At 41.7% G+C, this 16,704-nt stretch overlaps 1 protein-coding gene and 1 long non-coding RNA gene across 3 annotated transcripts in view; one reads left to right on the top strand and one right to left on the bottom strand.

The window, feature by feature from the left end:
- Nucleotides 1-9,056, bottom strand: part of LOC308245842 — a 35,578-nt gene extending 26,522 nt beyond the window's left edge. The window contains exons 1-2 of the long non-coding RNA XR_013960345.1: nt 8,944-9,056; nt 801-928 (exon numbers count right to left, since the gene is read on the bottom strand). This is a non-coding gene — a long non-coding RNA (uncharacterized lncRNA). The remainder of the gene's footprint in view (nt 1-800; nt 929-8,943) is intronic.
- ROS1 (ROS proto-oncogene 1, receptor tyrosine kinase) overlaps nt 1-16,265 on the top strand; it is a gene marked incomplete at both ends in the record, with an annotated part of 95,175 nt that extends 78,910 nt beyond the window's left edge. For both annotated transcript variants that reach the window (XM_080663734.1, XM_080663733.1), the window contains 5 exons: nt 781-878; nt 1,120-1,323; nt 4,027-4,161; nt 11,556-11,719; nt 15,955-16,265. In XM_080663734.1, coding sequence (XP_080519860.1) covers nt 781-878; nt 1,120-1,323; nt 4,027-4,161; nt 11,556-11,719; nt 15,955-16,265 — 912 coding nt within the window. The remainder of the gene's footprint in view (nt 1-780; nt 879-1,119; nt 1,324-4,026; nt 4,162-11,555; nt 11,720-15,954) is intronic.
- Nucleotides 16,266-16,704: the final 439 nt, after the last annotated feature.

The raw sequence follows: 16,704 nt of genomic DNA, 5'->3' as shown, positions 1-16,704 counted from the left end.
AAGGAGGCTAGAGACATGGGAAGTTTGGGAAGAGTCAGTGATGATAAAGGCCTGAACGAGGGTAATTGCAGGGAAATGGCAAGGGACAGTTTTCCCATATGGTACTAATAAAAACTTCAGCTGGCTTTTTTCTTTTTTTCTTGTAGAAATCATTGTAGCCATACAGGCTCAATTTATTTGGGCCGGCTCTCTTAGATGTGACCCTGAAAAAGAGTTTGTTTTGCTCATATGAGGAACAAGCCCATTGTCATGACTGACACAACAGTGTGACCTTGGGTAAATAATTAAACTGGTGAGCACTGGTTAAACTATCATTATTGCTGCTTGTGAGAGCAGCTGTTGTTTATTAAGTGCTTTTTATATACCAGCCAGATTACATATCTTATGTGAAAACCTACGAAGGCAGGCTTATTATTTCCACTTTACCCACGAGAAAGCTGCTGAGTAAACGAAGCAAAGCGAGCAAGGTCACACAATGAACAAGTAGCAGAATCAGGTTTTAAATCTTGGTCTGTCAGAACTAACACCCAGTTTCAGGCAAAGGTCCCATATTGCCTCTGCTTACTAAATGTGGTCTTTTTTATGTATATTTGGGAAGAAAGCATATAAATATAGTTCTTTTCCTCTTTGCTTGAATTCTTGCAACCATAACTAAAACTTTCTTTATAATATCATTTATATGTGTGCACATGCATATATATGAAGCCATTTATACATAGATATGTATATGTGTGGTTTGTGCACATTGGAAAAGTGCCTAATCTTTTTCATTTCTTACAGTTTCATGGCCCTTTACTCACCTTGGTTGACCTTGTAGACCTGTGTGTAGATATTTCAAAAGGCTGTGTCTACTTGGAGCAGCTGCACTTTATTCACAGGTACAGTGGTCCTGGATACAGGTTCCTATGGATATTGGCACATTAGCCATCTGTAGTTTGGGTAAAATATAGAAAATAAACATTTTCAGTCCTTCAAAATAGCAATAATTCTAAAAAAAAAAGTCTCTCTTCTCTACAGACCTGCTAGTATTACTTGTCTGATCTCTGGAACTGTATTATTATTATTATTATTATTATTATTATTATTATTATTATAAATTAAGTATAGCTTTTGCCATAGGGACCTGGCAGCTCGGAATTGCCTCGTCTCAGTGAAAGACTACAGCAGTCCTTCACGGGTAGTGAAGATTGGAGACTTTGGACTTGCGAGGGACATCTACAAAAATGATTACTATAGAAAGAGGGGAGAAGGCCTGCTCCCTGTTCGGTGGATGGCTCCGGAAAGTTTGATGGATGGAATCTTCACGACGCAGTCTGATGTATGGTGAGCTTAATAAGACACATAGAAATGTGGGCAGAACCATCCAATCTCAGAGCCGAAAAGGATCTTAAAAGGTCTTCTAATTTTTTATTATTATTACTAGAGGCCCAGTGCACAAAATTTGTGCCCTCAGGGGGGTCCCTCAGCCTGGCTGTGCCCTCTCGCAGTCCGGGAGCCCTCGGGGGATGTCCAACTGCCTGCTTAGGCCCGCTCCCCCTGATCTTAGCATTGCCGTGGATCCAGGGCTTCTGGCTGAGCAGCACTCTCCCTATGGAAGTGCACTGACCACCAGGGAGCAGCTCCTATGTTGAGCGTATGCCGCCTGGTGGTCAGTGTGCGTCATAGTGACCAGTCATTCTGCTGTTCAGTCGATTTGCATATTAGCCTTTTATTATATAAGATTAGAGGCCCAGTGCACGAATTCATGCACAGGTGGGATCTGGCCGGCCCAGTCCCAATTGGGACAGATCAAGGCAGGGCCTGTTGGGAGGAGGAGACGGAGGGAGGTTGGCCAGCTGGCCCGCCCTGATGGGGGCCAATCAGGGCTGGGCCAGCTGGGGGAAGGGGCCTAGGGCAATTGGCTGGTGGGCCCCACCCCTGATTGGGGTGGGGGGTCGATTTGGGGTCAGTGGCCAGAGGAGGGGCTGTGGAAAGTTGGCTGGCCAGCCCCACCCCTGATTGGTGTGGCAGGGCCCATTGGGGGCAGAGCTGGCTTGGGGGAGGGGCTACGGGCCAATCGGGGTGGTGGGGGCTGATTGGAAGTGGGGCCAGCCATGGGGAGAGGTTGTGGGTAGTGGGCCAGCCAGCCCCACCCCTGAAGAGAGTGGGGGGGGGCTGATCGGGGGCCTGTGGCCTGGGGGAGGGTCCATGGGTGGTTGGCCAGCCAGCCCTGCCCCTGGTTGGGGTGGGGGGGCTGATCTGGGGTGGGACCAGGTGGGAGGAGGGGCTTCAGGAGGTTGGCCACCAGCCCCACCCCCTATTGGGGTGGGGGGGCAATCAGGGGTGGGGCCAGCCAGGGGGAGGGGCTTCAGGCTGATCAGGGTGCTGGGGGCCCATCGGGGGTAGGGCTGGCTGGGGGAGGGGCCGCAGGAGGTTGGCTGGTGGTCCCACCCCCCTATCAGGCCGGTTTGCTGGCTGCAGTGGGTGTCATAGCGACCCGTTGTTCTGGTCATTATGGTGTTCCAGTCACCGGCTTTTTATATAGAGAGATTGTTGTTGTTGTCAGTATTACAGATGTCCTCCATTTTCTCCCCTTTTGCCCCACCCCAGGCCTTCAGTACTCTATTGCCTATGTCCATGGGCTATGCAAGTTCTTTGGTTAATCTCTTCCTGTCCCCTAACCCTCCTCTCCTCTGAGACCTGTCAGTCTGTTCCAGTCTGTTCCATGTCTCAGGACCTATTTTGTTCGTCAGTTTATTTTGACACATATAAGTGAGATCATGTGATATTTACCTTTCTCTGACTGGCTTATTTCACTTAGCACAATATTCTCCAGGTTCATCCATACTGTCACAAGGGTAAGAGAGCCTTCTTTCTTACTGCTGCATAGTATTCCAACGTGTATTGTTTTTAATGTGAGAAAACAGAAGACCAGAGAGGCTGCAGTTTGCCGTAAGCTAAAGTGAAAGTTGATGTCTAAAGGGGACTGTTCCTGGGTCTCAGCAGCTTACGTACCTCCCACCAATCGGTTTTGATCCTGTGTCTTACTAGTGTACGTGAAATAGCTACATTACTTCAGGTATTTTATTACTCCCCAAAGTGTAGAGGCTTTGACTAATAAGAATTGGGACCTTTGAATTAATATCTAAGTGTGTGTCTAAATGCCTACTATTTGAGGATGTTCGGTAGGCTTTAAATCACAGATCTTAAAAACATTAGGGCATTGGGGAGATTTAGAAATCTCTTTATTATTTTAATAGAACCCCTCATTTTTGCTTGTTGACCCCAAACTTTCTATGGGAGCTGCTCAAAATGTAAGGATTTGTTCAGTAACTTTTAAGCTGAACTGGCCCTAGGTACAGTTGGGGATGAGTTAAAACCTAGGTTCAGTGCTGCCAATTTTTATTCATACCTTCCTTCTCCGTGTTTACTAGCACTCAGACTTAGAAAAACAAACACACTGTAATGCTTTCTTGCTCACCTGGAAGCATGTCTGCATAGTGGAGGTCTGCAGTTCTCCAATGGTTCAGCCAGAAAGGAGGAGCAAAGTGTGTGTGTGTGTGTGTGTGTGTGTGTGTGTGTGTGTGTGTGTCCCCACTGAGCATTCCTGTCACCTCTGAAGTGCTGCTGGTAGGCAGTTGCTTGTTAGATTTTCTTTTTCAATATATTTTTATTGATTTCAGAGAGGAAGGGAGAATGAGAAAGAGATAGAAACATCAATGATGAGAATCATTGATTGGCTGCCTCCTGCATGCCCCACACTGGGGATCAAGCCGGCCACCTGGGCATGTGCCCTGACTGGGAATCGAACCGTGACCTCCTGAGTTCATGGGTCGATGTTTAACCACTGAGCCATGTTGGCTGGGCGCTTGTTCTACTTATTCTTGTGATCAACTTGCTTTTAAGTCTCCCATTTGCCTTTTATGGACCCAATCATTCCAATCACAAAATATAGCCCATTGCCCCAGGAGTATTATGTTGGAGAAACTACTGTAAACATGATGTTTGTAATAAGTAGAATTAAAGCTATCTCTCTAATATCCTCAGGTCTTTTGGAATTCTGATTTGGGAGATTTTAACTCTTGGTCATCAGCCTTATCCAGCTCATTCTAACCTTGATGTTTTAAACTATGTGCAAACAGGAGGGAGACTGGACCCACCGAGAAACTGTCCTGATGATCTGTAAGTTATGATTGTGTTAACATAAGTACCAAAAACAAAAGCATGAGCACACGCACTCTAATGCCTCCTTGGTATGGTATTTTAAAGTGAAAACTGGTCTTCATATGTTTGTATATCCTACATAAGATAGAAATTGATTTATATTAAATTTACTAAATTTTTTAAAATTTATATGTACACATTATATTTCACTTCAGAAACAAAATTTGGAAGAGCAGACTATATTTATACTCCTGGTTAAGTGAATTATAATAAATAAAAGCTCTCTCTGTGTGTGTGTGTATAGTGTGGGGTGTGTATATGTGTATACCATTATATTTTGGAAGCTATGATTTGGCTAATATCTTAATCTGCAAATTAAAATATTCTATTAAGTAGGAATGTATTGTGTAAAAGTTGGATTGCATTTGTTAACATAGCTGACCTTGGGATAGAGTACTGCTAAAAATTATAGAGGTTGTTATCTGTTTATGATCTAAACATGTAATGACTAAATATTAGTAACTCTATCAAATTGATCCTAGCCACTATTAAGCTTTAATAACCTTGTGATCCTCAAAGAGTTGGTGATTTTGATCTAGTTATAAAGGAAAAACAAGACAAGTTATTTTGCTGAGTACTAATCCATGTTCTTGTGAACAACCTCAGCAGAAATATCGTCTTGAGACTTTTCCCAAGAGGTGTTTTACCCAAGAAGTTTCTGAAAGAACATACAAGCAACAAGTATAAATTCCTCTGTTATGTGCACGACACCATGCTAAGGATTGTATGATATACAGAGGTGTTTAAAACAGGGGCATGAGTTTTCAACATCGCAGATTGTATTTTGAAAGAAAAGACGCACACGTGGAGCAGCTGGATAACAAGCCAACATGTAATAAAGTGCTAAACTCTGTGGTACAGACGAGTGCAAGAGGAATTAGCAGTATGCGGATACACACCACGATTGTACTGCCTTGATTATGTTGTGTTATTTAGAGGATGATTCATACTGGAGCCAAAAGATGATTAAGTACTGGGCACCTTGGTTGGATGTTTTACTGGTGAATGTGTTTGTATTATTTAAATCTCCTAGCTAGAACAAGATTTGAATCACTGATTGTTTCGGCTTAGCTTTTACAGCCTCTGGGATATTGGCAGGGAGATTAGGTATACACAGACCTGAACAAGTTTGGTGACAGTGACTAAAAATATGCTTTAGGTATTTGGGGGAGATGGGGAGAAATTCTGTAAGTTAGGAGTAAGAAATTATACACAATTTGAAAACCTTTGATCTAGAGTTTGAGAAAAAAATACCCCAACATACCTAAGCATGAAACACATTTTTGTTAAATAATTAGCAACCTAATTATTATTTTTACATCATATATATATATATATATATATATATATATATATAGCACTCAGAAAATGTCCCCAGGATTTCAGTCACATGAAATTTTCATTGTGCTATTAGAATTTTACCTGACATAGGCACTTTAGGAATCATTGGTATGGTATCAATCACTGTTATACATTTTGATTGATGTGTTCATTTATATAGTTTGGGGAGGACAGAAGTGGATAACAAATTATCTATTGTGAAACAAAAAAAAATGTTGGTTTGTTGAACTTTATTCTAATCCAAAGGTATCAAAATGCAACTGGAAGGAGGAGGGAGAATGCATGTTAGGAAAGTGCTAGGAAAAGATAATATTCTACATAATTTTATCTTCATTACTCAGTTGGATACATTATTGCTCTACTTTTGTAAAAATGTATTTTTCATGAAACCAAAATTTCCATTGGTGGTTTTGAAGTTCATTTGAACATCAGTAATGAAAAAGTAAACAATGCCCTCAGCCCAGCAGGAAAACAAGCTGTGCTAGGAAATGGAGCTCTGAGCAATGCCATTCAATCTGGCTCAGGCCTTAAGTTGTCATGATAAAGATTAACTACTCTCCTTAGAGTACAGAGGGAACTGATTTTTATTTGAAGCCGTTCTCTGAGATCACAGGCCAAGCTTAGAGGGTTGAAAGTCTGCATTGAGCCATCCTGCACCTTCTATTCACTGCTTAAATTCCCAGCACCTGGATGCACTCTGGGTCAGGTGAACCCATAGGGAGCTGTGCTGTACTCAACTATTAATGGAATGCAGAAGTTCAGAGCATTCTGCTCTTCTTCCCATAGTCTGGGATGTGTGGTGGAAAGACCAGTCCTAGGTATTCCCTTCAGCTTTCAGTTCACACAACAACCATACCATTCTCAAGAGGAAACGGGTTCAAAGGGCAACTTACTTCAAGAGAGAGCTCTTTGGGATTCTCCGACAGACTTCTTACAGTGGCAACTGGAATTCCCGGGGAGTCTCTCAAATGGAGGCGGCAACAATGGGAGAAGATGAGGTGCACCATCTTATTTTACCCTGAAAACTATGTGCACCTAGATGCTAATTGAGTCCCTCTAGGATTGTCATAATGAGACAGGGAGTTCTTAAAATCAGTATTTCCTGTGCTATAGACACTCATTTCCTTAAAACGGAAAGATGCCATGGAGTTTTTATCTGTTGAATTTGAATTGCTTTCTGAATCCAAGGCCTTTACTCATAGACACTAAAAATGAACGGTTAATGAGTCTCCTGGTATTTTGAAAAAGAATTGAGGCAAAGAGGAGTAAAGGGTTGGCAATTGTGAATGAAGGAATTTGAACCTGACCACTTAGCTGAATGAGATATTTCAAATATGATGAGTGTGTATCTGTGTAGAGCTGCAATATCCAGCCCATGTAAATTTTAACAACAGTAAAGTACCTATATGTATATTTAGACTAATATGCTTGAGTATTTGTAAGTATAAGTGAATACAAGTCTCTAATGCATGATATTGAATTATGGCAAGTGCCTATTTATAAGGAAACTAGAGGCCCGGTGCATGAAAATTCATGCACTGGACGGGGGGGTCCCTCAAACCGGCCTGTCCCCTCTCACAGTCTGGGAGCCCTCAGGGGTGGGAGGCGACCTGGCGATGAGGGGAAGGCAATGTCCCCATCACACCTCTGCTGCTGCCACTGCCAGCAGCGCAAGCCTCGACCTGGCCCTGGTTACCTGTGCCTTGGGCTGGCCCTGGGCGACTGGGCAGCTGCCATCTGAGGCTTGCCTGTGCCTCGGGCCAGCCCTCGGCAGCTGGGGGGTATGGGTACTGGGAGACTCCAGAGGCAGATGAGTGGAGCGGCCGGACCCACTTGGGGGCGGACCTGGCCATGCCGTGCGCTGCCACCTGGGCGGGGCTGAGTGCCGCCATCTCGTGGCTGTGGGTGCAGCCATCTTTGAGGGCATGGCAGTCAATTAGCATATTCCCTCCTTATTGGCTATGGGTGTCACCATCTTTATGAGGGTGTGATGGTCAATTAGCATATTCCCTCTTTATTAGATAGGATACCCTTATGCCAAAAGAATAGTTGTTGTTATTAATTTACCTGAAAGATGTAAAAACATGTATTTTCAGGATTAAATTCTTGAAAGCTTCTTCATTTTATTCCACTCTGAGCTTAATGCTATTTAAGGGCCCAGGTTGTACCCTTTTAATTTAAATGACTTACTTTATAGAGTTTCTTTTTGCTTAATCTAGGGCAACTTAGTATTCATTTTTTCCCTGGATGTGGGAGAGAAAGGTTTATACACTATCTAAAATATGCCAAATGTTTTTACCATCATAAAATTAAGAATAATGATTAGATTCCATGTAAATTAAGTCTCTGTAGATGAAAAACAGTAATACTGCTTACATAAATTCTATAGATTAAACAAGAGGCTGAACTTTAGGAGGGTGGTGTGAAGTGGTGAGGTGCAGTGTGGCCAAGTGGCAACTGTAAAGATGGCTTCTCTCTCCTTTTCCTCCTCCCCCTCTTCTTCCTTCTTCCTTCTTGCCTTTTTTTTCCCTTTCTATCCTAAATAATCTCCTTTAAGTGTCTTAAAATCCTTTGTAGAATGAGGCAAGTCATAAATAAATAAAATAAGTAAAAACTTCATAATTGAAGTATGACAGGTCTTGAGAGAGTCTATTCTTTGCCAATATCTTTGATTCATAACTGTATTTTTTCTCAGGATATGCTTCCTGTGGAGAATTATACTTTACTTCCCCCCTTCACCTCCTAAAATAACTCTTAGACTAGTCATCAATATTCTACTTTAACTATTACTTAAAATATTTAACAACATTTTATTTCAAATCTAACCATTGGAATCTTTTTATCATCCCTGTTTCTAAATGCCACAGATTATAAAGAAATATGTAAAAGATTAGGTTCTCAGCCATGATTCTAATTTTTAAAAACATAGAGCCAAATTTGGCATTCTATATCCAGAATGTAAATTCCTTGTCATAAATGTGAAAAGACATTAGATCAATACTAGAAAATAGACCAATATCAGGTCTCCCCACAGTACTTCATATTGAGTACTAAATCTAGCCTGAGGTGCTTGTCAAAAAATGAAAGAGATGAAAATAGAATTTGCATACCACATTATAATGGAAACTATAATTCCTAAAATAGATACCAGCTATTTTAAATACAATACCCATAATGATTTCCGGATCATTGTCAACTATGATGGAATATATACTTACAGTAGCTCCATTGCCTTTACCTTAGTCCAAACCACCATTATCTCTCAGCTAGTCTTCTGTAATAAATTTGTGACTTCCAAATGGCCCCTCTACAACCCATTTTTCACTAACGTGTAGCCAGTTAGAGTAATCCTTTAAAAACATGAAAATCATGCCTGTTTAAAAACTTTCAACAGCTTACCATTGTAGTGTCATAAATCCAGCTCCTGGCCTGGTCTCCGAGACCTGCGTGATTTCGCCTTCCTCTGACCTCATCTTGTGTGCTCTCCTCCTCAATGACGGCTCTGCAGCCACACTGGCTTCCTTTCAGGTTCTACAATGTGCCAAGCTCTTTCCAAATTTAGAAATTTACGCATGCTTTTTCCTCTTCTAGGGTGTTCACTGACTCCCATCCCCACCCTATTCCCATGACTAGCATCTTATTTTCCCACAAAGTTCTTTGGCTTAAATGTCACCTCTGCAGAGAGACCTTCTGTGAGCAACTCACCAAAAGTGTTCCATCTTTATTAGATTTCACATTGTTTTCTTTAGCGCTTTTTTTTTTTTAGAACGTGCAATGTGTTATTTTATAATTATCTGTTGACATAGTAGTCCTAATATTTTAAAATACTTCCCAATTTATGCTTCTTTATAAGTTTCTCTCTCTTTGCCCCCAATCTGCCTTACAGCTCCAAAAAGAAAGAGAGAGGGGAGAGAGAGAGAGAGAGAGAGAGAGAGAGAGAGAGAGAGAGAGAGAGAGAGAGAACGCAGGTACTTGACCTTTTCAGTGAGTCAGTAGACTTGAACACCAAGCCTGGAGGAGAGAGGGTTATCTAAAATCCATTAGCTCCTTGTTAATATACTAAATGCCAGTTTTGGTAACTAGAACCTATAATCCTATATAAAGATGATCTAATTAAAAAAAAAAGGAGGGGGACATTGATCAAATAAAAAAGGGGAAGTGAGAAGAAATACCACTCCTGCTAAGCCCTGGAGACGTGTAGGAAGAAGAGGCCTGACAGGCAGAGGGAGGAGGGTGAGGATGTTGGATATCTAGGTCCTGCATCCTCCTCTGTGGGGTTCAGTCAGATTAGGTGTGGGCAACATCAAGGGCATGGAGCAACCGCCCACTCCTCCCAGTGTGGGAGGATGGCACGGAGGTCACTGAACAGGGGACCCCCCACAATGACATGGAAACCCAGCATCCTGAAGGAGGTAGAATGGCATGTCCACACAGAGGCTGTCTAGTGTGAACTTTTAAGCCTCCTTTGTTTCCCACCTGGTGTGAACATTTTTAAAAATATATATATTTTATTGCTTTTTTACAGAGAGGAAGGGAGAGGGATAGAGAGTTAGAAACATCGATCAGCTGCCTCCTGCACACCTCCTACTGGGGATGTGCCTGCAACCAAGGTACATGCCCTTGACTGGAATCAAACCTGGGACCCTTCAGTCCGCAGGCCGACGCTCTATCCACTGAGCCAAACCAGCTAGGGCCCTGGTGTGAACATTTTGTTGAAAGCTAGAGATTAGGCCAAGGAGTACCCTGTGGGTGTGCAGCAGAGACAGGAATGCATTCCCTGGGCCTTGTCGGCAGATATAAGACACAATGTAGTCTCAGGACAAAAAGGTTATGGTTAGAAAGAGAAAAGGGAAAACCAGTTCATTGGGGAAGGGTCCCAAGACAAAGTACAGAGATCATAGACAGCAGATAGCAGCTGGTGCCTGCAGGATGGGCCAGACCACCCACTCGGTGTAATTCCTGATCATTCTACTCGGAGACTTGTGAAGATCCAAGGGGCAGTGGGGTCCAAAGGATGCTTCGCTGTGACCCTGTAAATCACACAGGACTTTCACCCAACATCCATCCTGACACCATCTGGGAGAAGAGGGAAGGAGTAGAAATAGCCTAAAAATAAGAGAGATTGAGCTATTATTCAGGAAAGACTGAGCCTTGCCTACCAAGATTATTTAAAATATTGAATTGGACTAGATTTTAAACTGCATTCATAACTGATGCTAATTTTCTTCTGCCACCTGGGGGCTCTGAAAAAGACCTAATTAATTACAAACAGTATAAAAGAGCTACATTTTTTCCTGCTCGTATGAATTGTAATTAGAGAAATGTTATCACCTTCTTACATTTACTATATGTATTTCTATGAGGACAGGTGCCACAATGCTGGCGTAATAAGTGTTCAATGAATGAATGAATGCATGAATGAATGCATATTGGTTAGGCATGCTGTACAGACATTTCTCAGACAACTGTTAAGGGAAAGGTGATATTTAATCAACCAGCTATTTATGTCTGGGGAAACTGAATGTTAATTAACCTGACAGTGTAATGAAGAGTAAAGCCAATAGAATCTAATCTGGTTTCTAAACCCCTGGTTATCCCACTGAATATCTGTGTGGCTTGGAGTAGTCTTAGCTTTTGTTTTAGATATTAAGGTATGAATGTAGAGTCCTTTTAGTATTTAATAATTTGTATAGCTCTAGGTTTCCTTATGTGATAAGTGAGCATTTTCCATCTATTATCTATCTATCTATTTGGAATAATAACTGTTAAAATAATGTCAGCTTTTCAAAAAAAAAAAAAAGGTGGTAACTAATAAAGATAGTAACATTGCAGACTAGTATTAAATAAGAAACCAAAAACTTTGTTCTGGTTCATTTATATTAATTATGGAAAACTGGCAGTAATTCAAACTCTCTTTCTTCTAAAATTCCCTACTGGGTTATGTTATCAGTAAGGGTTGCCTAATGACTTCCAATCACCATTCACTTTCATGTCTTTACCTACATATCCAGGTGGAATTTAATGACCCAGTGCTGGGCTCAGGAACCTGACCAAAGACCTACTTTCCATAAAATTCAAGACCAGCTTCAGTTATTCAGAAAAATTTCCTCCAACAGTATTTCACAATGCAGAGAAGAAGCGGACCCCAGTGGAGTCATAAATGAGGGCTTTGATGGTAAGTTTGATTCTTCGTCAAAAATTTCTGTTTTTTCTCCCTTGTAGACCGAACAAGGTTGAAATGGTCATGTTGCTGGGGTGGGGCCTGCTCTATCCTACAGCTTATGCTCCCAGACTTCCCCGAGACAGGGCTGGGGTCAGGGAACTGCCCGCACGCTCTCCTCACCTTGTTATCCACTTGTGACCTACTCAACAAGATACACTAATGTTACATCAAAGTTATTTAGGTGCCAACTTTTGGCAGACTGCATTAAAATTCTAAATAGTGTTCAAAAACACAGAGAAGCAGGCATAACTATGCAGAATACTGATGCACGAAGAGTTTAACCGGGAATATAACCAAACTTGGATAATTTAGACAGAAACAAGCAATTCTGTGCCACAGAATTGTTATTTACAATGCATGCAATTCCTGAAGATAAGGAATAGTAAGAAAAGTGGAAATCACTAAAAATTTTGACAACTGAGAGGTAACTAAACAAAAATGGCCAAGAAGAGAGAAGAAATGGAATAAAAAGGCAGGGTTTGCTTATTTGTAAAGTCATGGAACTTTCCTTTCAAGGTGAAGCTAAACTTAATTACCGTCAACAAAAAGAGAATGTGTTTAATAATAATTTGCTTCTTTGCATATTTAGCAAAGCAGTGTGATGTCTGTCTTCATTGTTATTGTCAGATACATATAAGAAGATAAGAAAGCCATGGAAGGGCTTTTTTGGAAAAAAATAAAGGGTATTAGGGTTAAAGGGAGCAATAATACCATGCCTATCCCATGGTCCTACTGACCTAATGGGGTGGGGAGCGGACAGAGAGAGAAGCAACGTATCTGGGCATCTAGTAAAAATATCCCAGTGACTTCATCCCAACATTTGTGTAAACATCACCTCATCAGTCCCAGAAGTAATAAAGGAAACAAATCTAAATGCTCCTGTGCTGTGCTAAACATAGCCAGTCAGCCGGCATATGTCTAGTCTGTGAATGCCCGGTTTTACTTGGAAGTCTTTATTTTAATATTTCCCTCTTAAAGGGAGGGTTGCCGAGTACATGCTGTGTCTGTTCAGGATCTGTGTTTTAAGGTTTGTCCTGCAGGCTTTCTATTCAATAGTTTTTAAACAAAAATAAATAAAAATCTACCCACTCTCCCTCCCCCTGCACGTCTCCTTATGCAATAAGATGTACTGATTGCTGAAAGCTTGCCAGGGTCAAGTTACTAAATATTGCTCTGAGTATCACGAACCAACGACATAGTTAGCTAATGGTTTTTCTTTGACATATGGTGCCAGAATTTGTATGAAGCATTTAATTGCCTTATATAAAAGTTTTTGACAAATAACTCAACGATAGGCAAAAAATTAAAATCACATTTTATTAGAAAGTTTCCTGATATGTTATTTAATGGGATAAAAGTATGGCAGTGAGTTGCTGGACTTACATTGTAGATTTAAGTTTCTGTGAAATTCTAAACTTTTCTTTAGCCTAATTTCTTTAAGCCATTTAGGAACAGCCTAATTTGTCTGTTGGCATTCTTATAGATAGCAAATGAATTTTATAAGTTTCTCAGTGGCAATTAGTGCCTATTGATAATACTCATAGCATTTAGATCTTCCATGGATATTCAGCACTTAAGCACTAACCAAACTTGGTATCTGATAGTTATTTCTATGGGGAAGATATTTTACCACACTGTTCAACTGTTCACGTGGTTTGAAATAAGCTGTGACGGTGTTTGAATGATAAAGAAGACATGAGATGATGCCAAAGAGCTTGTGAGCCTGCAGCTTGGCCATCCTGTCCATCATCAGTGGGAAGGGTCTGAAAAAAAAAGGCACAAAAGCACATAATAATAGAGAATAGGAACAGTAGTCCTATGCTCTCACAATAAAATAAGCTTTGTGTCGGGTGTAGAACTTGGTAAATAGGTAGATCCATTAAAGTCCAATGGGAAAAAAAAATAGATACAATGATGCTTCCCTTAGTCCTTGGACATTTTCTTATATTTCCGTTTAAATTCATTGCAAATAAACCCAACCTGGATGTACATCAGGGCTAAGTGCAGAGGTTGCAGCCAGCAGGTCTCACCCGTGCGTTTGAATGCTGTGATGCCAGAAGGATGGGGAGGAGAAAGGGAAGGACCATCAACCAGCTACTGAAATAGTCCCGATTTTTCAAATATACTGTATGAAATAACAATACTATTTCTGATCATAATTTTTTTATCCAGGTACCAATGTACAATGATTGGAAAGTATTGATAAAAAACAGTTCCCACAATATGCCTGTGTGTATTTATCTTGTATTACGTATTTATCTTTTTGATTACCTAGAATATTGTGAAATGTTTCAGAAGCTCTGCTATTAGGTTTCAGCAAGAGTTCTTATACTTTGTTATGTAAGAAGGTCAGCCTTTAAGTAGAGAAAGAAATAATAATAAGAGCAAAATTGTGAAGAAGCTCAGTTACCCTCTGGCTGTTCATTTTTCTGCTGCCACCCTGCCATCAGACACACAGTCTGAGTCTGTGCTTCTCAAGGATTCCTGTAGGGCCCCCTGCCCGCCCACGTGGGCCCTCCTCACACAGCACAGCAACGTCACCTGTCCCTTGGGGAGGGTGAATAAGAGGACACAGACTCGAGCCAGACAGTCTGGGTTCCAATTCCAACTGTGTGACTTTGGGCAAATTATTTAACCCCCCTGTGCCTCAATTTCTGCATCTCCTAAATGGGGATAATACTTGTGTTTACTTAATAGAAGAATGTGTTACTCTATGTAAATAGCTTAGAATGGTGCCTGTTAACAACAATTTTTTAAAAATATATTTTATTGATTTTTTACAGAAAGGAAGGTAGAGGGATAGAGAGTTAGAAACATCAATGAGAGAGAAACATTGATCAGCTGCCTCCTGCACACCTCCCACTGGGGATGTGCCCGCAACCAAGGTACATGCCCTTGACCGGAATCGAACCTGGGACCTTTCAGTCCGCAGGCTGACGCTCTATCCACTGAGCCAAACCGGTTTCGGCAACAACAATTTTTATTGTAAATAATATGTATCATGTCATTTTCCTTCTACCTCCATCCTGCCATCATAACTTGCCAGGCCAGTGTCCATTTCCTAACAGCCTTTGGAGGGCAGGAGCACGCTGGTTTTAAATTTGCCAATTACTGTTAGTGATTTTATATGCTATTTGTCCCAGGAGGATGGTGTAGGAGGGCCAGCCACATTTGCTGCCTCGCTGTTCTCTGGCCACACCCTGGTTCTTACTGTTCTCTCTCCCTTGAATCTTCTTCCTAAAATAGCCACACAGCAAATTCTCTCCCTTAATTCAGGTCTCTACTAGAATTTTGCCTCATGAAAGAGGACTTTGCAGACTGCCAAACCTCAGAGGGAAAGCAGGGGAGGGTGGGTGGGTGGGAAGAGATCAACCAATTAACTTGTATGCATATATGCGTAACCCATGGCCACAGACAATAGGGTGGTGAAGGCCTGGGGGAGTAAGGGGCATGGGTTGGGGGGGCAGGCTGGGAGAGGTCAATGGGGGAATAAGGGGGCACATGTAATACTTTCAACAATAAAGATTTTAAAAAATAAACACCCTCTCCCACCATTACTTTCTTGCTCGTTTTCCACCTAATTTTCCATCATAGTGCTTGTTACCATTGGACATAAATTTACTTGTCTGCTAATTTATGTCTGTCTCCCCTAGTTAGAATGTAAACCCCGAAGAACAAACAAGTTTGTTTCATTCACTGCTGTGCCGTCGGGACCTAGAACACAGCCTGGCACATAGCAGCCATCCCATACATTATATTATCTTAATGAATGTTTGAATTAGGTCATCTAAAGGAATACATCCTGAAAGGTAGATGAGCTGGAGTAGCAGGATGGAAGGGTAAGCACTTTAGACAGAAGGGGCCATGATTTCTTAATTTCTGTCACAAAGACCCTGACCTGCTCCACCTATTCTGGCAGAGTTAATCAGCTGTGGGCTCTCCCACATGTTACGAGTTCCTTCATTCTAGCACACATCACCCCCTCGGGTAGAGCTTTTCCCCTGTATAAGCCTCAAGGACAGGGAGCATGTCTTGTTTATCTTTGTGTTCCCTTAGTGATCCTCCTATAAATGTTTGCTGAACCCATGTATAAGGTTGGTGTTATAGTGCTCCTACTGCCTGTATGCAAATAAAGGAAATCAAATCGATGCGGGAATAACTTTTATATATATATATTATTTTCACAGATGAAGATGGCAACATGGTTTGTGTGAATTTGGATGACAGTGTGCCAATTGCTCTAATGGAAACCAAGAACCCAGAAGGGTTAAACTACATGGTACTTGCTACAGAATGCAGCCAAGGGGAAGATCGTTCTGAGGGTCCTCTAGGCTCCAAGGAATCTGAATCTTGTGGTCTGAGGAAAGAAGAGAAGGAACCACATGCAGACAAAGGTAGCTGCCAAGAAAAACAAGTGGCTTACTGCCCTCCTGGCAAGCCCGAGGGCCTGAACTATGCCTGTCTCACTCACAGTGGACATGGAGATGGGTCTGATTAATAACTCGGTTTGGGAAATGCAGAGTTGAGACAAACACTCCCATTAAGTAGTTACTGAAAGGAGACCCTGGTAGGATGACAGATGTTGAGGTGGTCTATGACTCTGAATTAACACTGGAAAGCTCCTGGATTCTAATCTTGGTTCTGAGGGCCACTTGGTTTCAGTCCTGACAATCCCCATACAACTGTTTAACCAAAGCAGGATTCTGAGGTGAACCACTGAGCATTTGGAAAGCAAAGGAGGACTCACGAGTCTGGAAGGAAAGCTGCTCTCCCTCACCCTTGAGGTCACTTAGACCATTGCCCACCCTTCAGTCTGGACTATAACAGAAACATCTTGGTCAGATGGTTAGAGACAAAGTAGGTATGTGCAAAGATCTGAAGCATGCTCAGGGACCCAGCTGAACTACAGATTATCCCAAAAGGGACTGAGGAAATGC

Source organism: Plecotus auritus, assembly GCF_963455305.1.
Source record: "Plecotus auritus genome assembly, chromosome: 4".
Lineage (NCBI taxonomy): Eukaryota > Metazoa > Chordata > Mammalia > Chiroptera > Vespertilionidae > Plecotus > Plecotus auritus.
This window is presented reverse-complemented; position numbering and strand designations above follow the sequence as displayed.